The 24338-nt window shown below is 44.2% G+C and overlaps 1 protein-coding gene across 1 annotated transcript in view; it reads right to left on the reverse strand.

Moving 5' to 3' along the window:
* PIGG (phosphatidylinositol glycan anchor biosynthesis class G (EMM blood group)) overlaps positions 1-24338 on the reverse strand; it is a 57821-nt gene that overhangs the window by 10017 nt on the left and 23466 nt on the right. The window contains exons 9-12 of the mRNA XM_066614535.1: positions 21776-22233; positions 19618-19809; positions 14922-15231; positions 6195-6358 (exon numbers count right to left, since the gene is read on the reverse strand). Coding sequence (XP_066470632.1) covers positions 6195-6358; positions 14922-15231; positions 19618-19809; positions 21776-22233 — 1124 coding nt within the window. The remainder of the gene's footprint in view (positions 1-6194; positions 6359-14921; positions 15232-19617; positions 19810-21775; positions 22234-24338) is intronic.

Raw genomic sequence — 24338 nt, forward strand, 5'->3', positions numbered from 1 at the left:
TTTCTCTGTAAACCACTTTGTGAACTTTCCATTGGAAAGCGCTATATAAATACTGTTGTTAATGATAATGAGGCTTACTCCTGGGTAAGTGTGGACAGGATTGCAGCTTGGGGAATGTTTTCAAAATAGATCAACAACTGTTTGGGAGGGTTAGGAGGGTTCTTCATGGTAAATAAATTTTTTAACTTATTGTAAACTTTTAATTTACGTGCAGCGCAATCCTACCTTGCGCTGGAACAGGAGGCTATGCTGTATTCAGTGCAAGACTGGGGCCAGAATTAGCTCAGCTGGAGGCAAGGGGAAACTTTTCCCCTTACCCCCGGGTAAGCCACCACAGCCCCAATGTGTCTCCTCGGACTCCTGAGGTGCCACAAGTCCGAGGAGAACAGAGCAGCTTAGAGCTCATGCTGCTCGGGGACCAGGGTTGAGATCCAGCATAACTACAGAGTCCCAGCCCCGCCTCCCACCCATCCCCTGGAATGCTCTCCACCCACCCCAGGAAGCCTTCCTCCCACCTCCTCCCTGCCTCCTCACCAGACTCCTGCGCTGGCTGACGCAACCTTCCTGGTGCAAACTGCCACGGAGGCTGGATGCAGCCTCTGTGCTCCAGCGCACCTCCATGCGCTGGCGTGGCTTGCTCCTAAGAAGGTGCAAACATGTTTTACAGCACAAGGGATAGCCTAACACAAGGTTAGGATTATGCCCTTAATTGATTTTATTTTGTTGTATGGAGGGTGTTAAAATTTTACTGTTTGATGATGTCACTTCCAGCCACGGCACCACTTAATGTTAATGACATCACTGCCGGTGGGTTCTGATTGTCATTCTAAAAATATGGGTCCCAGTCTAAAAAGTTTGAGAACCACTGACTTAAGGCAAAGATCCCCATGAAAAATTTTCAGTCATGGATCAATATGAACAATGACGTGTTTAGCAGCAAGCCTTTTATATTCTGAATGTATACGATAATTCCACATTGTACATATTTATAGGGATATCCATAATTCCATAATGAATGGATATCCATAATTCTGTATTACTGCACCATTCAGATCAAGTCTTTTTTTTTTTTAGCACAGTTGCAATATATAAGCTTTGATATCCTATTCCCATGGAAAGCTACCCTCCCCCAAAACTGAATACGTTAAAAAAAATGTACATAGTCCTAGCATCAAAAAATCTTCATAACTTGTACTGCTGTATTTTGTTATTTTGGAGGGCTAATTGTATTGGGTGTTTTTAAACTATAAGCAGCCCCAAACTTTTTATGACAAAGACAGAATAGAAGTGTTTAAAAAGTAATTCAGTGGTTTTCAAAAACTTCTACCTTCAAGACAACCCTCTTCTTCAATGGTGAAGCGCTGAAAACTGCAGCACGTACCAAGGAGTGTTCTAAAAGCATACAGTGATCACCAAGCCCTGAAGGCACCTCGCTCGGTGTGTGAATTGAATGTCCGTGTCCCAGAATATAGACATGGAACACGGAGGGGGGAGGTAGACAACAACAAAGCAAGTAAAGAAATAAAGGAGTGGGAAGGCAAAACCTCAAACAAGTGCATGTCCTTTTAGGGTTCCACTTCAGCTGAGACTTTCCTAAGCATTAAGAAGCTTCTTTTTGCATTTTTAAGGAAGACAGAAGCCAAAAAGTATCAGATATATGTGCGCAACAGTCCATAAACATCTTTTGTTTCAAGGTTTTACCTCCCCTGTTTTATCTCCCCAGGGTTCACCCAACACTCGCCTGCAGCAGCAGCACAAAGAAAGTTCAAGGATAGTGGGCAGACTATCTTTCAGAGAAGATGCTATGACTGATCTTCTCAAGGAGAAATGCTGGTAGGCAGAGGACCCCAGAACAGTCCAGAACACAATCTGAAAGTCCATTACCGTGATTTATGCACCACTCTCTTGCTAAAGCACTACAGACGGTGCACACAAAAACTGCATCATTTTTCTAACAAGTCTAAGCAACACAAATGCCAAACCGCAAACTAAATTGTACAAGACAGCAATATACGCCGAAGGCTTTAAAAGTGGTCTTTAAAGTATGGTTTTAAATGCCTTTGTAAAAAAAGATTTTCTGTACCTTGCTAAAAATGTGCAGAGGGAGGCTAGGATGGACTTTGTAAGGAATTCCAGGGCAGCAGGACAACACCTGAAAAAGCCCTTTACCAGGTTCCTGTCAGCTTCACAATGAGGGGATCATGAGAGCCCCCAGCAGAGACCTCAAACACTAGGAAGGTTCTTACTGGGAAGAAGCAGCATGATATGCTGGCACCATAGTAACAGAAAGAATGATTTATTAGAGAAGATTGCATAAAACAAGACAGGAGACTTGCTTATCCACATATCTTTTGGGGGAAGGGTTCTTCTTATATGAGAGATTAAAAATGTCCATCAGTGACAAGGATACGACAGGCAGGATTCTGATATTTCAGTATAGCAGCCTAAGCCCTATTGCACCAGACAAGTTGCAAGCAGCAAAACCCACCACCACAGTTTTTTAAAAGGTCAACTGCAATCCACTAGAAGACCACCTTGTGAATGATGCCATTCTTGCAAGCAATGCTAAACTAACATTAGATTTTGGTTTGCTCCAGCAAAAGCCACATGTTCTGAAACAGTGTATACATAGGACCACTTAATGCAGATCAGCTATTCCTTAAACCAGGGGTGTCAAACTCGTTTCATATCGAGGGCTGAATAGCATTCATGATGCCTGCTGAGAGCCGGAAGTGAAGTCATTAGACAGAAAGTGATGTCATTAAACAGGTCAAAACCAAAAATAAGCACTTTTTCTCTCTTAGGAACTCATTAGCTGCAAATGACAGAAGAGAGAAAACACAAATCTCGATCATATTTCAAGATATTGGAGAGCCCAATTTTCAAGTGGGCTACCCTTTCAGCAGTAACTCCTCAGCATTGTTTAGCAGCCGAGAGCCTGAGGGCCAGATAAAAAGCTTCCACGGGCCACATCTGGCCCCCGGGTCTTATGTTTGACACCCCTGCCTTAAACCAATGGTTCCTGAACATTTTTGACTGGTGACTCCCTTTGACCTACTGGACCACTGGCTGAGGCTTCCCATTAGGGCTATACATTGTATAGAGTGGTGGGCTATTTTGAAGGAATCTGCTGCTCCCCTGGCTGGTTCCCGTGGCTCCCCAGGGAGCCGTGGCTCACAGTTTGGAAAGCACAGTCTTAAACTGTCAGGAGATCCTAAGAATGCATGTCTCTTTTCAAAATTCAATATGCTTTCATGAACCCTACAAATAAGTGCATAGGACTTACTATGTCCTAGAGTAGAGGAAGTTGCCCTTTTCATGTTGTAAACCCAAAGTTAATTCCTCCAGCACAAAATATCACAAGCTAAAAATGATGAACAAAAAGACTTTTAGCATTCAAAAAGACACTAAATGAAGGGGTGTCATATTCAATTGTGTCAGGCTGCCACATAGGACCACAGAGCATATGCTTCATTTATAAAAGTTCAGATATCAACACTCATGAAAACTGGAGCTAGGATTTGGACTAGAGAGACATTTCAGATTTATTTTTGTTTTGAGTACTTCTCAGAAATTCTAGCAACTACCAGGAAAGACCCAACAATGAGAACATGCAATCAATATCAATAAGCCTCGCAAAAGCACACTGAACTCCTTGAATAAAACGGTGGGAGTACATTGTAGGAAATGTGAGCCAGGACTTCACCATTGTGTGCATCAACTGTATTCAGCTTAGAAACTAAGAGTCCACAGCAAACTGTTCTCATGTGGCACTTTCTATATTACCTTAAGTGCAAAAGCAACTGCTTTCAATTATAAATAACCCCACTTATTTCTGAGGTCAACCCAATCTGCTACGGAAAACATTGCAGGCTTTTTCATACTTCAGAAATTGTTTCTTTCTAAGCTGTAACTCACTCAATAGGAAGAAGATGTGATCTCTAAAAACAACCTTTGTCAGGCAAACAAGACCACCCATTAAGTGCTTTGCACCCTGACTAAGGCCTAATTCTCATCGAGGTGGTGTCTGGGCTGTATCACATCACTGTATCACTGAATGCTCCTCCACTGGGTCATTTCTCTGACATTTTTATTGATTGCAAGTCACCTAGAGATGCCTAAAGGCAAGAAAGGTGGGGGATACATGTTTTAAATAAAATATACAGCCCAGACAGGTCTACCACCTCAGTGACAGGCTTATCTCTAGTATTAGTAGTACTAATTAGTAGGACTAGATTTTAGACTATTAAACCCACAAATGTATGGTAAAAACACTGTGTGCCCTCAGTTCTGAAACTAGAATTTCTTAATCAAGAATCATGTCTGGAAGGTGTAGTGAAAATCCCTGATTTTTCAGTATTTTAGACCCTTCCTACCCCAACCCTGTAGAGGCTTATGAGATGCTTCAGTATTCAAAAAAAGGCTGCTAAGACACCCCAATACAGTAGCTATTATCCCAAGATGCTGCCTTCTGCTTGAACATATTCATCTTCGCTTTGACCAGTAAACCAGCCTGACTTTGAGCAAACTCACTGGAGCACGAAGCCCACCCGATGTCCAAGAGCAGGAAATTTAAAAAACCAAATGACTAGTCCCCCAGCTACAGCAGGATAAACGCCCACAAGCAACCCAAAATGGAGGCACATCCACGTTTTGCCCAAGTCCATCATTTGAAGCCGTTGTTGCTGTACAAAAGATTCACCCACTCACCATGCTGCACGTGTAGGAACCAGAACCCCGGAACAATTAGGGTATGGTAATTAGGGTATGGTAGAGAATGATTAATTAGGGTATGGCTCATGCCCAATTAGCTATGTTGGAGTTTGTGTGTGCTTTCAGTTCATCTTAATAATAATAATAATAATAATAGGTATTTATATACCGCCTTTCTTGGTCTTTATTCAAGACTTTATTCAAGGCGGTTTACATAGGCAGGCTTTTATTTAAATCCCTTATTAAATAGGGATTTTTACAATTTGAAAGAAGGTTCTTTCTTTCAAGAACCACTACATTCAGGTGTTTCATTCCGATCTGGCTTCACATTCTGGCCTCCATCCTCCCATGCCCAGAGCAGATGGAATAGCTCGGCTTCAGCTTGTCAGCTGCTTCAAGGTCACACGGTGCTGGTGGCCTCGAACTGGCGACCTTGTGGATGTTATCTTCAGGCAGACGGAGGCTCTACCCTCTAGACCAGGGGTGCCCAAACCCCGGCCCTGGGGCCACTTGCGGCCCTTGAGGCCTCTCAATGTGGCCCTCAGGGAGCCCTTAGTCTCCAATGAGTCTCTGGCCCTCCAGAGATTTGTTGGAGCCCACACTGGCCCGACGCAACTGCTCTCAGCATGAGGGCGACTGTTTGACCACTCACGTGAGCTGTGGGATGAGGGCTCCCTCCACTGCTTATGGTTTCATGTCTGTGATGCAGTAGCAGCAAAGGAAAGGCCAACCTTGCTTTGTGCAAGGCCTTTTATAGGCCTTGAGCTATTGCAAGACCTTCATTAATTCATATAAGTTCATCTTTAATATATTAATTTATGTAAACATATGTAAATTTATTCAAATTTTAAATGTAAATTAATTATTTTTTTCCCGGCCCCCGACACAGTGTCAGAGAGATGATGTGGCCCTCCTGCCAAAAACTTTGGACACCCCTGCTCTAGACCAGACCTCCTGCCCCAAGGAGATCTTTCAACTTCCAAGCCAACCTTCGCCACCTATTCACCCCTTTGGTTTATCAATCAGTGTCTGATTTATCCTTTGCCTTTTTCCTCCCCACCTTGTTTTGATTTGCCAGCTTTTATATATTACATCTATATATCTCAAGTTTGGCTACTGTTTAGCATTCACCAAGATGCCTCAGATTTAAGGACTCCTCCTTAATCTGGGAGAGAGGTTTTCCCAAGGTACCCTCTTCTTGTCTGGGCCCCTAGCTTTGGGAGATGGCAGCAATGGCACTCCCCACCCCCAAATCTCAGTAAGGAGAGTGAAACAAGAGCAGAGAGAAAGGGGTCATCACTAACTGCTAGGCAGTGCTCCCTGAGAGGGAAGATGAATGTCTTGATTAAATACTGGATCAGGTTTGTCAAACAAGGCCTGAGAGGCCTCAGCAGACTTTAGGGTTTGCCAATTATAAATATCCTTGCCACTTCATGTCAGCTCAGCCCCCTTCTACTCCCAACCGGAACAAGTATGGTTACCTGTTAACTTCAGAGCTCAAATAGCACAGCAAATGAATGGCCCACAACAAAGGTCCAGCGTATGTTGCAAATCCAGTTAGGAAGACAGCTGGGATTTCGACATAGTTGTCCAGCCCCACAAAACCTGCTGAAACATCCACAGAGGCAATGCCGTTTGAGTTGCCCTAGAAGAAAAGGGAACAATTCAGCAAAGAACGACAACTACCCCACAAGGTCAAGAACTTAAGATAATCTGGGACTAAGAGTGGCAACGGATGCTATGCAGATTTCATTCATCTGCACTACCAAGAACCCCTCTCTAATTACATGACTCCAACAGTTTATTAAGCTGAGACACAAGCAAAAGGCTCTTTGGTCCCCAGTGTGAGCACTAACAGAGGCCCCGAGCCATCAAAGTAATTGAGAAATCAATTACTGGATCTCCTGCAAGTTTTTTTTTTAAACTGGGGGGGGGGGGGTGTGAATTCCAATTCACAGTGCTGAAGGGAAGGGAGATTCAGCCCTTTCCCCTGAACCAATGGTTTCCAAACTGTGCATTGGGGCATTCAGGGGACCTGTGACAAACTGCCAGGGATGTTGCAGGACATGTGCCTGCCAAGCCAGTCGGAAGTGAGACTGACAACAGGCTGCAGAGCAGAGGCTCTGCTGCACATTGTGTGCTGCATTTGGGGGGGGGGCTTTTTGGGCCCTTCTGCCCACTGTATACTTATCTTTCATTTTAGGGCCGCTTCCTGGTTGTGGAACCCAGAAGTTGTGCGTCATCGACACTTACTTCCTGGTTTTGGACTAGCACCAGCAGGAGGAAGAGCATCATGCTCCAGGGACACTTGGGAACCACTGTGAACCATTTTACTAATCTCAATTCCTTCCCTCACCCTCCCAAGATACAATTCACCTCACGTGCAAGTGAAGAGACAAATACTGTACTTCTGTATTTTACCCTACATTTTTTATTATTTTTTTTAAGGATTTATACCCCGCCTTTCCTCTGTCGGACCAGATGCCCAAGGTGGCTTAGGATTTCAGACTTTAAACAAAAAACAAACAAAAACACCACCATACGTACAATAAAACAATAAATAAAAACAAAATGAGGGCATAAAGAGGTATAGGGCACAGAGAGATGACACATCACATACAAGACTAAACAGAGTTTTGAGCCCTTGCCAAAAAGCCATGAGGGAGGGGGTAGTTCTTAGTTCCCCCGGTAGGGAATTCCATAGTTGTGGCACCACTACAGAGAAGGCTCGCCCCCGTGCCACTATCCCTCAAACTTGGGATAAAGGTCGCACTTGAAGGAAAGGCCCCTCAGATGATCTAAGACAGGGGTCTCCAAACCCCGGCCCGGGGGCCAGATGCGGCCCACACAGAGCCTCTATTCAGCCCGCAGCCAGCCTCTGATCCCCTGAGAGCCTCTGGCCCAGTTGACCAAACACAACCAGAGTTGTGCTTGCGGGGTGGGGGAATGGGGGTCCATTTAAGTGTGTGCTTTATTTCTTGGGCTACGTTGGTGCTTGGAGAAATCCTAGACATTTCAGCCCATTCATTCATTCAAGTTCCATTTCTAAAGTATTTATTTAAATTTTACATTTAATTTTTTTTTCCTGGCCCTCAACACTGTGCCAGATATTTGATGGGGCTCTTTGGCCAAAAATGTTTAGAGACCCCTGATCTAAGAGATCAGGCCAGAATGCATAGGTGAAGGCAGTTCCTCAGATAAGCTGGGCCCAAACTGTGAAAATTTTAAAGGTCAATACCAGCACCTTGAATTAGGTGCAGAAATGAATGGACAACCAGTGCAGTCGCTGAAGCAATGGTTCAAAAGGCACAAACCACCTAGCTCCAGTAACCATCTGGGTAGCCACATGCCACACTAATTGCAGAATTACATGGGAAAGAGTAGCTCTTTTGGTTGGGGGGGGGAGAGGCAGGAAAGAAAACCATTTGGATCTGATCACAGGTCTTCCCACTCTGCATCTAATTTAGTCCTCAATACATTCCCCCTTTTGCTCTTTAGTCGCTCAATCCCATATGCCCTTGCCCAGGGTCACATGAGGAAGCAAGCAGCAGAGGCAAAAAGAGGAACGTTCTGCCAGCGTTTCCATTACAGTTCACACTGGCGTTATATGATCTTGCTTCACATGGCAGTCATTAAGAGGAGCCCATGTCTCTGACCAAGGAGTCTTCAACCTTTTTTATCTCATGGCAAACGGACAAAGCACTAAAATAATCAAGGCACATCATCAGTTTTTTGACAACTGACAAGGCACACTACTCTGACAGCAGGGGCTCACATCCTCCAGTGGCCCTACGAACAAAATGATCCTCCCCATGGCACACCTGCAGACCATCCGCAGCACCCCAGTGCGCCACGGCACAGTGGTTGAAAATGGCTGCTCTGACGCTTCAATCCTTGCTCACGTTAATCCCACATTAATATATTCCCTCTGGAAAAGTAGTTGCCAACACAGGGATGACGAGGACAATAGAGTCAGTTCTTGTTATCTGCTGGTTCCTGGAAGGTTCCTGGAAGACCTAGTGAATACTGAACTAGCAGATACTGAATCATTGAGCCTATGGGGGAAATGGGGTTAGATTCCGGGGGACCTTCTTCACCACACACTCTACAAACATTATGAACCTGAATCTTACTTTGAAGTCTATGGGCTGAGAGATAGTGAGGGCTCATCAACATCTCCAACATCAGATGTCCTGGCTAACTCTCAGCTTGTTAAAGGTTGCTGGCCCAACAATGAGGCCTCAGAATTCAGCAGCAGACAGGGGGTTGCTTCACCCTTCATCCCCTTCCTCCTCCTCCACCTGTCTCTTGGCTCCTTCCCTGGACTTGTCCAAGCCACAGTATTTGCAGATAATCCAGAGGTTCGGGGTAGGGTGCCATCAATATGCTGATGACACCCAGCTCTTTCTCTCCTTTCTACCTGATTCCAAGGAGGCAGTCAACGTTCTGGACCACTTTCTGGAGGCTGTTGGGAACTGGATATGGGCGAACAAGCTAAAATTATATCCTGATAAGACAGAGGTTCTCCTAGTTCAGAAGTCTAAGACTCGGATATTGGACTATCGTCCTGCTCTGAATGGGGTTGCACTCCCTCTGAAGGAGCAGATCCGTAGCTTGGGGTGATCCTAGATCCGCAGCTGCTCCTGGACTCCCAGGTAGCAGCAGTGGCCAGGGAAGCCTTTGCTCAGCTTCGGCTGATTCGCCAGCTGTGACCATACATGGGTTGCTCAGACCTGGCCACAGAGACCCACGCCCTAGTGACACCCAGATTAGATTACTGCAACGCACTCTATGTGGGGCTGCCGCTGAAGACGGTCCGGAAACTGCAACTAGTGCAGAACGCGCCGGCCTGTGTGGTTGCTGGGGCTCGTCGGTTCAACTCAGTCGGGCCACTGCTTCAGTGGCTACACTGGCTGCCAGTTCGTTTCCGTGCTGAATTCAAAGTGCTAGTTTTGACTTTAAAAGCCCTATACGGCTTGGGTCCAGGGTATTTGAGGGATCGCCTCCTTCCATACAATCCAACCAGTCCTCTCAGGTCATCAGAGGGGGCCTTTCTCACTAGCGGAGGTGAGGGGGATGGTGGCAAGAAAGAGGGCCTTCTTGGTGGTGGCTCCCCATTTGTGGAACTCCCTCCCCCTGGAATTGAGAACAGCTCCCTCTTTAGAGTCCTTTCGGCAGGGGCTTAGGACCTTTTTATTTAGGGAGGCCTTTTATGCTGACACTAGGGGGCATGGCACTTTTTGAATGGATTTTAACTTGGGTTCCAGGTTTTTATTGTGTTTTATTGTTTTTAATGTCTTTATATATGTATATTTTATGTTTTTAATATGTTTTTAATTGTGAGCTGCCTTGAGTGTCCTCACTGGATAGAAAGGCGGGATATAAAGCTCTAAAATAAATAAATAAACAAAAACAGTCACAGGTAACAAGAGGTAGGTCTTGGGCAGGAGGTCTGGTCTAGAGGGTTGAGCCTCCATTTGCCTGAACATCCGAAAGTCGCCAGCTCAAGGCCACCAGCACCATGAATGGCAAGACCTTGAAGCAGCTGACAAGCTGAGCCGAGTTATTCCACCTGCTCTTTGGAAGGAGCTGCTTGTCAGCCTGTGTGGGAGGAGGCCAGAAAGTGATAACAGACCACAAAAGTTCCATCTGAAATGTTGTGTGGTTCTTGAAAGACAGAACCTTTCTTTAATTGTAAAAATCCCTGCCTATGTAAACCGCCTTGGATTAAAGTCTGAGGAGAAATCTGACAACCAAGAAAGGCGGTATATAAATACCTGTATTATTATTATTATTATTAGGTGGCAAATCTGCCCCCACAGGTAAGTGAATTTGTGGATCAAGAGAACTGACTGTATTAGCCATCTTTAGTTTTTATAAAAGTATGCAAAATAAGTTATTTTGCATATTTCTGCAAAATTTTGCATATTTTTGCATATATTTTGCACCAACAAATACAAACACAAATACAAATGTTTCTCATATAAAAGACTTCTTTTTCTTTTCAAACGCTCCCCAACATGAAGTAAACCTGCCTTTTGCTCTTCATCTGATTTCTGCACACTGAGAACGTGGAATACTCTGAGAAAAGATATACTGTGCAGATATTACATTTTAAATATTTAAGCTGTGCCATAGCCATTTCATTTCCAGGAGGATGTCAGCTACACAACGCCATCATCCTATAAACTTTGAGTATACAAATCTTGCCCTCAGAGAAGCCAGACCATGAAAAGGCAAGCAGTGCGAAGATGCTATCTATCTCTGCAATAGCAGCAAGTCTAACTGGGAGGAAAATGCTCCCAGTTATTCATTATAAATTTTTGAACACACATTAGAAACAAAATGAACAGAGCAATCATTTTTAATGAGGCTTCTGCTTTATATCACAGAGATAGAACAAAACTGGCAGAAAGCAGAGCCCCTTACATTGAGTAGTAACGATACTCAATGTGTCTATATAGACACACTGTTTCTCAAACGGTGGGTTGGGACCCACTTGGTGGGTCGCGAACCAATTTCAGGTGGGTCCCCATTCATTTCAATGTTTTATTTTTAATATATTAGACTTGATGCTACCATGGTATGTGGCTGCATCTGAGCAAACACTACAGACCTGTACTTTTAACAAGCTACTATATTCTTTAACAATGGTAGTAAATGGGACTTACTCCTGGGTAAGCGTAGGCAGCCTAGAACTGTTAAAAATTTTCCTGCTTGATGATGTCACTTCCAGTGGATCCTGACAGATTCTCATTCTAAAAAGTGGGTCCCGTTGTTAAATGTTTGAGAACCACTGCTCTATAAGGTTACTTTGAAAGCCAGTTCACAGCTATCCCTGTATGCCCACAACACACACACAGTCTATACACAGCCAGTTGGGGGTGGCGGTCAAACCTTGCAGTTACAGCTTACTTCAGGCCTGGTCAGAACTCTAATGCTGCTTGAGCCAGTCACACATAATGCCACCCCAAGCACAAACTGCACATGGACCCCACTGCTGCCACCCACGAGATTTTTTTGTTTAAAACTGGCATGCATGTTAGTAAGCACCCACCTGGAAGGAGCAGGGAGGAAGCCAAGCCTGGCATAAACCTTCCACCACTGTTTCCCTCCCCCAAAAAGAGAAGCAAGTTTTGCGCACCCAACAGTATGCACTCACCTGCCTGCCAGCCAGCCAGCCAGTGGCTGGAGGGAGAGGGGAGGGCAGGGAGCCAAGCCCAGTGCAAACTTCTCAACTGCAGGTGAAGGGAGAAGCAGCAGAGGCAAGTTGTCTCTCCCCCCCCCTTTCCCTTCCTTGCATCTTCAGCCACCCTAGACACAGTTTTTAATTCCCTTTAAAGTTATCGTTACTTTAAGTTATCATTACTTTCCAGACAAAAATCTCAGGCTCACAAGCTAGCTGGGCTCGGAGGATTTGGGGGGGGGGGGGAGAGAAGAGGAACTCTTCCTAATACAAATAATCAATGATTCATTTAAACTCAAAGTATGAAACCAAACTTGCAAAATGCTAAAACGGAAGAAAAAACACACACGGTGCACACATTTTTTTTTTCAGCATTGTTCAATTCCTAACAGTTTCTATACAAGAATAAATTAAACAGGAGGTTTAATTTCACAGAACTCCAAATATAGCATCCTATTAAAACTTCCAAAGGCTTTTACAATGTTGACCACATGCACCTCCTGAGAAAGACTGCCTGCTATGCCTACCTACCCCCCTCCGGCTTCTTTTAATGCAAACACGATAGTTTAGTTCAGTGGTTATCAAACTCTTAGCACCAAGACCCACTTTCTAGAACGAGAATCTGTCAGGACCCACGTTATGGCAGGAAGTGGCCTCATCAAGCAGGAAAATTTTTCACAATCCTAGGCTCCAATCCTACTCATACTTACACAGGGGTAAGTCCAATTGACTATCATTTTTAAAAGCATATATATAGTAACCTGTTAAAAGTACAAATGTGTAACATTTCCCCAAATGCAGTCACATACCAAGGGAACATCCAGTCTAATAGACTCAAAATACTGAAATGAATGGCGACCCACCTGAAATTGGCTCGCAGCCCACCTAGTGGGTCCCAACCCACCGTTTGAGAAACACTGTGTCTATATAGACACATTGAATATCGTTACTACTCAATGTAAGGGGCTCTGCTTTCTGCCAGTTTTGTTCTATCTCTGTGACATAAAGCAGAAGTCTCATTAAAAATTATTATTTTTTAAATCTCAAGATTTTAAAATCTCAAACCCACAGTTTGAGAAACACCAGTTCAGTTATTTCTCTGGGAGTGGGGTATGCATACCTATTAACCACAGAGCAAAACCAAAATACAGAGCTTTGTCTCCCAGTGTGCTCATGGGAACCAGGACTGGTTTTAATGTCTAAGCAACAGTCATTAAAAACCTTCAGACTCTCTTCCTTTGCCAGAATTGCTAATCCTGCAGTAAGTACTCCAAATTGGCATGAACATTTATTATACTGAAAGCTGTTCTGAAGGCCTCAACAGGTAAGCTATAAATTTTTTAAAGGCAGCAAAAAAATAAAAAAAAGACTTAAGCAGTAAAATTATATGCAAGTAAATTCACTAGAGAGTTTCTCTCCATCGTATACGCTACAGGAATTGTATGTTCTGCACTCCAAAAAGGGATTTTCTGTATTTTCGGATTTTCGCTTGCTCAAAAGAAAGGATTACCAATCTCCACATGCACATATTTATATAATACAAGACAAAATCACCCGCCATTACAGTTCCTTGTGTACTTCTTTCCCTCACAGACAAGGGATGTAGTTTAGCAGCGCTACAATTAACCTGTGAAAAGGACTCAAGCTGATTTAGAAATCAAATTAAGTTGATAAGATTTGGCCATTCCTACCATAGCTCCTGCTGATCCTATTAAGTGGTTTAAGATAATTTGGATAGATATGGGGTTCATTCCCCTCCAACGCTTTAATTAAAAACAGAAGTTGCCTAAAAACCAGACTCCCACAATGGGGCACTGGCCATCCAATCACTTTCCCTAGATGGATGGCAGAATCCATTTTGCCCCCCCCCCCAAAAAAGGCAACTCACAAAACTCCAACTTAAATTCAGACTAGAGTCATTAGACAAAATATAAATACAGAAGAATCCAGGAGCAGAATAATAAGCAATTCTTTCAAAACAAGAGGCATGGGGGAGAGCACGCATACACACATCCCCCACCTGAATAAGTCAAATGCCTTTGCAGAGAAGAAAGCCTTAATTGCATGAAAAGAACTCACTATACAGGTATCTTTTGGGACAGAGTTCCAACAGAGCTAGTGGAACATGTCAGGCCTGGTCATGCTCCACTTGTTCTTTGCAGCAGCTACTCCCTTCCTTCACCTGGTAAGTGCCCCCATAGTTCGATGGAGAGGGGAGCAGCGGCCACAGCGGCCTGTCCTCCTTCCCGGTGGCAGTCATTTTAATATTTCCAGATTCCCTTCTCCCAATGTAGCATTGAAAGCTTCAGCACCTGGGAATTTTTAGGTGGTCAGGGCTGGGGCAAAAGGTGACCACTGTGGCAGCTATACACCTCCTCCCTTACCCAGGTAAACCACAAGACAGTTAATGTTGGGGGGGGGGGGGAGAGCAGCAGATGAAGCCATCACTGCATTGCTGCGGCACAAATGAGAACATTCTTCCAGCTTTGGGGCAAGGAAAGGGGGTTTCTTTATAAGCCCCTAGCAGGGCTTGTACCCAAAGATCCCCACCAAGCTGGTGTCGACACTGAGTTCCAAAGAGAGGACACCACAATAAAGAGTTTTGCTAGAGAGCCACAAGAAGCAGATCTCCACCACCCAACTTCAGAGGTACCAAGGTTATAAGAGTCCCCCAGATGGGAGTTGGCACCTATCCTGGTGCGACATCACTTAGGATACTGATCACCGGCTGGAGACCCATGGGTTAAATCTAGCCTCTTAAAGATACAATGCCTGCCGCTTCCAACATCAAAGCAAAAAAGGAGTGCATAGGAACTGGCTGTTGCAACAATGGGATCGGCCTCCCCAAATCCCTACCACTTTCTCAAAGTGGTCTTCTGACAACACTTGCTGCTGACCAGGAGCTTTGGGGCCCAGAACGTAAGCATCAGCACTTTCCACTGAGACCATAAAAAACTGGCAACTCAGCCAAGACAACAAATAACTAACTGCACATTCTAAAAGCATGAGAGCCTTTGCTTACCTGAAAAAAGAAGAAGGCTTGACCAAACCAATAATGCATGATGGTGACTTGAGCAGCATCAAACTCCAGTGGCCTCCAGACATATTTTGTCATCATAGCTTGGATGAGCAGGCAGAAGACCAAAACTGGCAAGTTATGAGGCCTGAAGAGGAGTGCGGCCAGTAGAACCAGCCCACTGTATATTTCCCATAGACCTGCAAACTTGATCTTGGAGTCTGTTGAGAGAACCTGAGATTTGAGCAAGTCTTTGGTGCCCGAGAAGACGATGCCAAGAACGAAGACATAAACAAAACGTGCTTCTATTATGCCCCTGGAAAGAGAAAAGGATGCCATGAGTTCAATGGGCAATAGGCCCACTTTGGTTAATAACCAGAGCATGCATCGTTGAAGAGCTGGGTTGAGTACATAGCAGCCATGTATCATTAAAGAAGACAAGGCAGTTGGCTTGGGATAACATTACCGACAGCAGAGCTGACCTTTGAGACACAGGCACCCATGCTCATGTACAGCTCTGGTTCATTTCAGTGAGCATGTGCAGAAACAGTGGACTCCCCCTTCCAGTGTTACATTATTGGGTCACCTCTGGCACCAAAATGTCTTAGGCCAACTCTGGAGTAAGGATGAAATTTTAAAATTTAGAGAAACAGATTTTATTAAACTGTCATTGGTTACACTTCCCATTTTTCCATTGAGAACCTCAGAGAGATTTTCATGGGGCTCCCAGAGACCAACCAAATAAACAAATGTGTTGATACCCTCATGTGCCTCCAGGACATTCTCTAGGCCCCAGCATGAATAGAAGATAGGCCAAATTAAGACTCACAATCCAAACAGAGAGGTTTATTATTTTATCACAGGTTGGGAGGATCGCTGAAGTGAGATTTACACACACTAGTTCAGACTTTTTGCAAATATCCCACACCAGCTTTCATTCATTACAATTATTTAGTAATAGTAGTTAGGGCCATTGGGCAAACTGCCCCCACTGGATTTTGAGTGAACACGTTGTTGGGTTAAGACTTTGAATGTACCAGTGCTTGTTTAATCTTGTTTGATTTTATGAAGCCTGCCACCACATCTATATTCATAAGGACTAGAACAGCCATTTTCAACCACTGTGCCATGGCACATTGGTATGCCATGAATGGTCCTCAGGTGTGTTGTGGGAATTTGGGAGAGGGTCATTTATTAAAAGGACTATTGGGGATGTGAGCCCCCATTGCCAACACAGTGTGCCTCGTCAAAAGACTGATGGTGTGCCTTGACAATTTTAGTGCCAGCCAGTGTGCCATGAGATGAGAAAGGTTGAAAATCACTGAACTAGAAACTTAGTTTTTCCTCATTGACAAAAAGAAAAAAATGAAAGCTGCTGTTTTCAGAATTTTAATTAGACACAGAAGCGTAGCTAGGGCATCTGGTACTTGGAGCCCATAAATTTTTAACACCCCCATACCACCCATACACCCCTTGCATGCAGCCTCCCCAGGCCTCCAAAATGCACCCTCTTGACATCCCCTCAAGGTGTGGTACCTGGGGCAATGGATCCCCCCAGCCCCCGTTAGCTACACCACTGATTAGACATTGTAGGCCATGCAAAGAATCATGATTCATTGTACCACAAGCCTATCTCAATTCTTCTATAGAGAAAATCAGGAGGAAGCAGTACGCCATTTGCACACTGGCGGAGCATGTTTGCACTTATGCCTCTCCTTAGTTTAGCTCTTCCTACCCATGAAATGAAACTAGGAGTTTAGTCACATTTACGCTCCCTTTTGAAACTTGCTTTCTAGGGTGGGAGTTTGAGAGGCAATCAGCCCCCTGCTAAACTCCTTCCAATACCTTAAGAGCAAACGGTGGCACTGAAAATAAGGGGACTATGTTGATGAGCCTGATTTCTGCTATTCATAGCCCTTTTTGAGCACCAGCAGGAACTGAACTCTGTACACAACAAGGATGCACTGAAGACCAATTGTTCAGGTAACCCATTATTACCTGATGAATTGCACTGACAGTCCAGGAGAAGTTGAGCAAGAAAAGATGATAGACATATCAATGCAGCTATGTCAATGCAGTCGGTTTCATTGCATTCTGCAATAATATATAGTGTGATGGCATTATCTGAAAACACCAAGATTTTCACAATTTTTGACCATGAGTTGCATCATCCCCCCGAGGGTGTCAGCCAATGCAACCTGCACCCCCATATTGATGCCACTGACTTCTGTCCCTGGGGACTGCATCTCCCCTTATTCTCAATCAGAGCAGCAACTTTCTTTTGCTCAGGGAAGCTGGATTACAAACATCCCAACCGTTTGTCTAGACAATTGGAGTGCTTCTGTTCAGCAGCTCAGACAGCCAGGGTTGGAGGCCCCACCACTACACGTGCAACCCAATTCCATAATCACCAAAGTGTCTGAAGGACTTGAAGCTACTCACTTGAGTGTGAACAGATGCCAGATTATATAACCAATTAATGTGAAAATGTAGTCTGCAATGGCTCACTTCACCTTTCCTTTATTTAGAAAACATATAAAATCCACACTTCAGCATAAGCTCTCAGGGCAGAGTACAGCAAGATCTCCCCTACTAAAAAGGGCAGCATCAGAAGGGTTCATTCACCGAGGTCAGTCAATCAGAATTATAGCCACCATCTCTCACTTGGTGAAATGTGTCCTGCAGGGCTATCCCCTCCCATTGGAGCACACTAACCCTCTCTACCTATTCTAGAAGAACTCAAGAAAAAGTCCATTCCTTCACTGCAAGCCTTCATTTTGGTTCACACTCTTACCCAAGGCCACTCCCAAAGAACAATCTTGCTCTTCTGGAAACTGCACAGGGCCTGAGGTTCTCCCTCCCTCCTCTGTCTTGGCATTCATTGCTCAAGAAGGCTTATTTGCTCCACCTGATGTACAACCAATACTGGACTCTACAGAGACAACTCAAGAAATGCAACACATAGTCCATTTTTATCTCCTTAACTGAAGCGCTGGATAGCAAGTCTACTTTTTTTAAAGTTAGGAAGGAGATCTCTTTTCCTGATCCACAGTCCTGAGTTTATGCTAATCTGCACCATGGAAAAGTGCCAGGATTCTTCAGCAACCCAAGTAATACATCCAGCACACACCGAACACTGCTTAAAAACAATTACTGGCACAGTCCACACTGTATGTTTCTGGTTATATCCGTACATATGTGTGGTAGGCTAAAAGATCGAAATGATCCTGCATGGGGTGTAAGTCCACATCCCTGCCAAAAATAAATGCCAAGTAATTGCCAAGTATCAAGCACACAAATAAATCAGGCCACTGAACACCATCTAGTTCAGCACTGTGCAGAGGTTCTCCAGGGTTTCCAGCAAAGCCCCGACACCTGAGAACTGTAAATGCTTGGGACTGGAACTAGGACTTTGCCTATGCAAAACCTATGCTCAACTGAGCTAGGACACCCTCCCCACTGGGGCTGTTTCTAGTTATCTAGAAGCTCCAAGTGGGGCAAGGAGAAACCTGAGATGCACTGGAAGGATGACTCATGGAAGCTTCAAAGCAATGATACACTTCCAGGGCTCTCATCTGCCAGGATGTATTAGACCGTCCAGACCTTGCCATGTTGTTTTTTTTTAAATGTTAAACTATAATGTTCTGTCAATTCCTGTTGCTGGCAAAACATTATCCTGCCCATTGAAAAGAGGCCTTGAAAACCAGTGCACAATCAAAAGATGAGCAATTTAAGCAAATCACTACATTCAAAAAAGAGAGATGTTATTTAAGACCTTGCATTATAGACTATACTAATTGGAATTAATATTTGATCATATTTGAAGCGTTGGCGGCAACTTCGTGTACTCAGAATGCATTTAAAGAGAACATCATTTATCCCTATAACTGCTTTTTTATTTCACTGTCACTTAAATGCAGGCAGTTAATGTTCTCCTCCATTTGGAAGAAAAATTATTTACCCTAAGAAGTATCCAACAGAAAAAAACTGAGCAAACTCTATAGTAAATCAGGACAAATGAGCAAAATGAGCACATGTCATTGACATTAAACCACGTGAACAGAGCAAGGATCATCGTAATAGCGTGGGGTAATTCGCTAAACTACCCAAGAAGCAGCCTCCACGTGGCAAGAAGCCTCTAGTCCACTGTTTCCCAAACTGAGGGTCAGGACCCACGAGTGGGTCACGACCTGATCATTGGTGGGTCGTGAAGCCAACAAGCTGACAATGAAATGTATTAAGCCCTAAGGAAAGTAAAATTGAGCCACACATGCATGTTTAGTCATGAGTAGGTGACTGAGCTTCAGTCCATTTCAAAGAGCAGGCTGAGAGGAACTCGACACCACCAGAATGGTTCTGATTCAATGCACACAGGCCCACCCCCCAAAAAAACCACTCGAGAACAAAGATACTCCCCCCAAGTTGACAAGGAAAATATAATGTGCCCTATGCAAACTAATGTGTGTGCATTTACTCATAAGTAGGTGAATATGCCTTGGCTCATTTTAAAAAAATGGATCCCAGTGTGAAAAGGTTTTAGAATCACTGCCACTGCTGTTCCACTGAGCCACTCTCAAAAACATGCAGCAAATTTTAAAGCCCACAATTAAATCACAAACCATTTGACCAGAGCATTTCCCGTGGACTTCACGGTATTAAGAAGCGTTCTAGGAATACGTTACATATTTGCTAATTAACTTACTTTGAAATATCTTTGCTGTCCTGTTGCCATGGAAATATCACATTACCAACGGCTGCCCGGTAACTGTACACTCCCAAGAGTCCAAGTGCCATTGCTATTTTCGAAACTAGAGAACATCTCCGCTGAACAAGAATAAAGATCATAACTAAACATACCAACGCCAGAAGAGAAAGTTCAGCTTTATGTTCAGAACTGTACAAAAAAACAAAAACAAAAACGGTTCAGTTACATTCATTTTACAAGATTCAACTACAAGAAGTTCTCATTTATTTTTGCAATTAGAGGTAAAAACCTCTAACCAGGGTTTATTTGTGGGTGGGAGACAGATTAGTTATTGAGTTTCAATCCAGTCACAAGTTGGAAAAACAAAACCCACTTATCCCATTATATATATTAGCAACTGTTCAATTTGTTTTCCTTTTGTAAAATTAATATGAAGTGCATTGTTGCGCTGTATCTGATGTGTAGACGACATACACAGGAAGGCATCACAAACATAATTGTCTACGCCAGGGGTGCCCAAACCCCGGCCCGGGGGCCACTTACGGCCCTCGGGGCTTCCAATGCGGCCCTCAGGGAACCCCCAGTCTCCAATGAGCCTCTGGCCCTCCGGAGACTTGCTGGAGCCCATGCTGGCCCAATACAACTGCTCTCAGCATGAGAGTGACCGTTCAACCTCTCACCTGAGCTGTGGGACGAGGGTTCCCTCCACTACTTGCTATTTCACATCTGTGATGCAGCAGTGGCAGAAAAGGAAAGGTTAGCCTTGCTTTGTGCAAGGCCTTTTATAGGCTTTGAGCTACTGCAAGACCTTCATTCATTCATATAAGTTCCATTGCTATTAAATTCATTTATGTAAATTTATTCAAATTTGAAATGTACATTAATTCATTTTTTCCCCAGCCCCCAACACCGTATCAGAGAGATGATGTGGCCCTTCTGCCAAAATGTTTGGACACCCCTGGTCTACGCTACCACTTCAAAATCTGTACGTTAAAGAGAGAATAATAATAATAATAATAATATACAGTATTTATATACCGCCTTTCTTGGTCTTTATTCAAGACTTTATTCAAGGCGGTTTACATAGGCAGGCTGATTAAATCCATGCAGGGATTTTTACAAATTGAAAGAAGGTTCTTTCTTTCAAGAACCACTACATTCAAGGTGTTACACTCCGATCTGGTTTAACATTCTGGCCTCCATCCTCCCACGCTCCAAGCAGATGGAACAACTCAGCTGCAGCTTGCCAGCTGCTTCAAGGTCGCACAGTGCCGGTGGCCTCGAACTGGCGACCTTGTGGATGTTAATCTTCAGGCAAATGGAGGCTCTACCCTCTAGACCAGACCTCCTGCCCTTTTTCAAACAGAGAAAAATCTGTTTGAATGGTACAAGTGTATCCCTTGCAAGCGATACTTCTAAGTATTACTTTATTTGCTCCAGAGAGCAAAAGTGCTCCAGAGAGCACTTTCTTCATGGTCTCCTCAAGTCTCACAGAATGGATTAAAGTTATTGTTTTCCAAGCTCTCTTTCTTGAGTAAGCACTTTCTGCACAGCTTCATGTACCGGGGGGGGGGGGGGGCTGAAATATGCATCACAGAGGAGCTTCACTTTGTGCAAGACCTTGGGGAATATTCTTGGATGCACAATAAAGTCACACAAAGGAACAGTCAGGTCTATTGGGCCTCACCACCACTTAATGTGAATTGACGGTGCCCCTAAGAAGAACACATCCCGACACCTTTCCACACATATACAGAGCTCAACATTGCAAGGGAAGGTCTGTAGTGGTGGGCAAGCTGTCATTTCAAGGAGGCTTGTCTGCTACTTCTGATCTTCCCACTGGGAATCCACCCACTGAGATCATAACCCACTGAGAATCCATTAAGCTTCCAGCAGAAAAAGCAGCAGTGCCTTTTTAAATTTTCCATACCCCTATCCCGCATGTTGGGGGGGGGCGGCAACCACACACTGAAAGATGATCATCCCCTGCCACCCACCATCACCCCATTGGTCTGCCAGGCTTGGGGAGGCATACAGGGCAGTAGTGAATACTCCTCCTTCAGCACAGCTATTCACAGCTATCCACAGCTGTTCAGCATGCTATCCACTTAGGGTCATTGCTACTACCACTGCCAAACAATTTCAGAATACGCACCTCGTCAGCCAATGTCCAAGATCAGGCCTATGAGCCCACTGCACTCCAGTCTGATTCAAGGAACGAAGTAACCGGCAGCAAATAAGAATGACCCAGGGAGTCGCTAAGGCCATCCACATCTCAGAGCCACCTCTCGCGGTTTCAGGGGTGGTGACCTTGCCTGTTTTTGAATCGTCTGGCAATAATTCAGCGTTGCACTTGTTGTGAGAAGTTCCTTTGACTTCTTCAGGGCTTGGCTTGACTGAGAAGGGAAGCTGAAGATCGCCATCCCTTGCCAAGAAATAGTGCCTGCAGACCTCCTGGCAGAGGGCAAGGCAAAGGGTGTTGATGAGGAAGTACCACGTCTGGTGCTCTTCTTCTATAAAGCTGCTGGCGCTCAGACTCGACACGTGGCCGATGGTTCCTGCCAGGATGAGCACATCCAATTCGGACCAGCTGGAATCAGAGGCAGCTGGATTCTGCCGAGAGAAAAATGTGGTGGCAAGATAATTTGGAAGAATCCAACATATCATTAGAACAGCCGGCACGCAAAATTGCTTACAGTTGCTTCTTCAATGACAACTGTATTTTTGTTATATTTCATGCAATTCTCTCCTAACTCCTTGCCTGAAACAAGGTTAATTTCAGCATAATTCAGAGTTACTGTCAACACTCCGTTAATTGTGCCATTGAAACGACTGCGCAGCCTCCTTCAAGGGCTGCACGCAGCTTCTTTCTGAATAAGCGGCGCAATGTTTAAAGTTCACATTGTCTCCAGTCTCGCGGCGGAGCTTGAAGCAGCTCGTGGGTAGCTAAAAATAGATCTCTCTTAGCAATCAGGAAATTCAAAAGGAGGTAAGTAGGGAGCTGTTTTCTCATCACTGCCGCATGTTGCAAGAAAAGGGGGGGGGGAATCTACACTCATGTAGTTTAAGAAATGCAGTGAGCAGAATATTGATTTGTCGGTTATTATCCATGAACAGACTGAAAGAAACCCATTTGTTCCATAAAGGGTCACATAAGGCTCTCCCAGATTTGATCATTTTCTATTTGGGTAGTGCTACAGTGGCCAAATTAAAGAGAGAAAAAAAACTATTTTAAACTCTTTTGAAAGAGCTGTGGCTTAAGGCAACCTTGCCCTTGGTGCGCCATTTTTAGTAAAGAGAAGTACACTTAGTTGAACAAAAAGCAATGTTTCTCAGAAACACACACACACACAATCAAAAGAGACATCATGGAAAACATCTGCACAATAACACACACACATGATGGAAAAAACCAACAATGCAAGAGCCACAAAGAGCAGACTCAGCCGCTATGAACAGCCAGAGCACAACCAGAGTAGGGCCAGCAAGCCCATTTCGTGAACACAGAGAAATAAGACAAAACAGCGCTTAGAAGGATTCTGATTGATATACATGCATGGACCACTTAACAACCTTTCACTTAATGACAGACCGCATATACAACAGAGGTCAAAGCACAACGAAGAGGCTCTTAATGAGGAAATCAGGTCTCCCATAGCCTGCAGCAGTGTCCACTAACACAACAAAGAGGTTCTTAATGCAAAGAAGAGGCAATCAGTCTCCAGTAGCCTACAGAGCCAGTAAGTGACTGATGGGGAACGTCTGTTTACACAACAAAAGCACTAGAGTGGACTGAGTGTTCACTTAACAACCTAACCGCATAACAATAGGGATTGGAGAACATATCCCTGTCATTAAGTGGCACACACCTGGACAGAAAACAGAAGTGCACTTCTATTGGGTTGCTGTGCTGTCTTGTCAAGACCTTTCCGAAGTGCTAGAAGCATTCAATCTTTAGCAGATCACTTACACTACTGTAGATGGCAGAAAAATCACTTTCAACCATTGGCATATTGTAACGTTTTGGTTATAGGCAGAGGTTGGACTTACTCACTGAATGAATTTTTATCCCTCTTTTTCTTAACTGAATGAATTTCAAAGATGGGCAACAACATTCATAAAAACCTAAGCACTACTCAATAAAACCCACAGAACAGAGACCCCATACACAGCCACACTTGAACAAGAGAGGAAATACAGAGAACTCAGAAGCACAAATCATAACGTCCAAAAATTGTTTTCGATGTTGTAATTTATTCCATTCAACGGGATTTTATCCCATTTAAGTACATACAGCATTGCAGCCTCAAGATACAATCCTATACATGATTACCTGGCTGTAAGCGGCATTGAACGTAGTGGAACATACTTCTGAGCAGACACACAAGACTTTGCCATCATCCTGGTTGGCTTCAACTCAGCATTTGCAAAACACTGGTTTAAAGCTTACAATAGCTGGTGTATCAAAACTGGAAGAGATGCAGTTCTCTCTCTCATCACTGCAGCCAGGTCCTCTACCTTTCACGCAAGCAGCACTACAATGACACCTCTCATTTCTTGCCTCCATTTCCAGGGCACTGCTTCCTCGCAAGTGACTGAGCCTAGCAATTAGGTTAAATCTACCTGGCAAGTCTCCATAAAGGGTGCCAGGCCCTACCCCAACCCTTTATAGCAGGGGTGTCCAAAGTTTTTGGCAGGAGGGCCACATTAGCTCTCTG

The sequence above is a fragment of the Tiliqua scincoides genome, chromosome 2, assembly GCF_035046505.1.
Source record: "Tiliqua scincoides isolate rTilSci1 chromosome 2, rTilSci1.hap2, whole genome shotgun sequence".
Taxonomy (NCBI): domain Eukaryota; kingdom Metazoa; phylum Chordata; class Lepidosauria; order Squamata; family Scincidae; genus Tiliqua; species Tiliqua scincoides.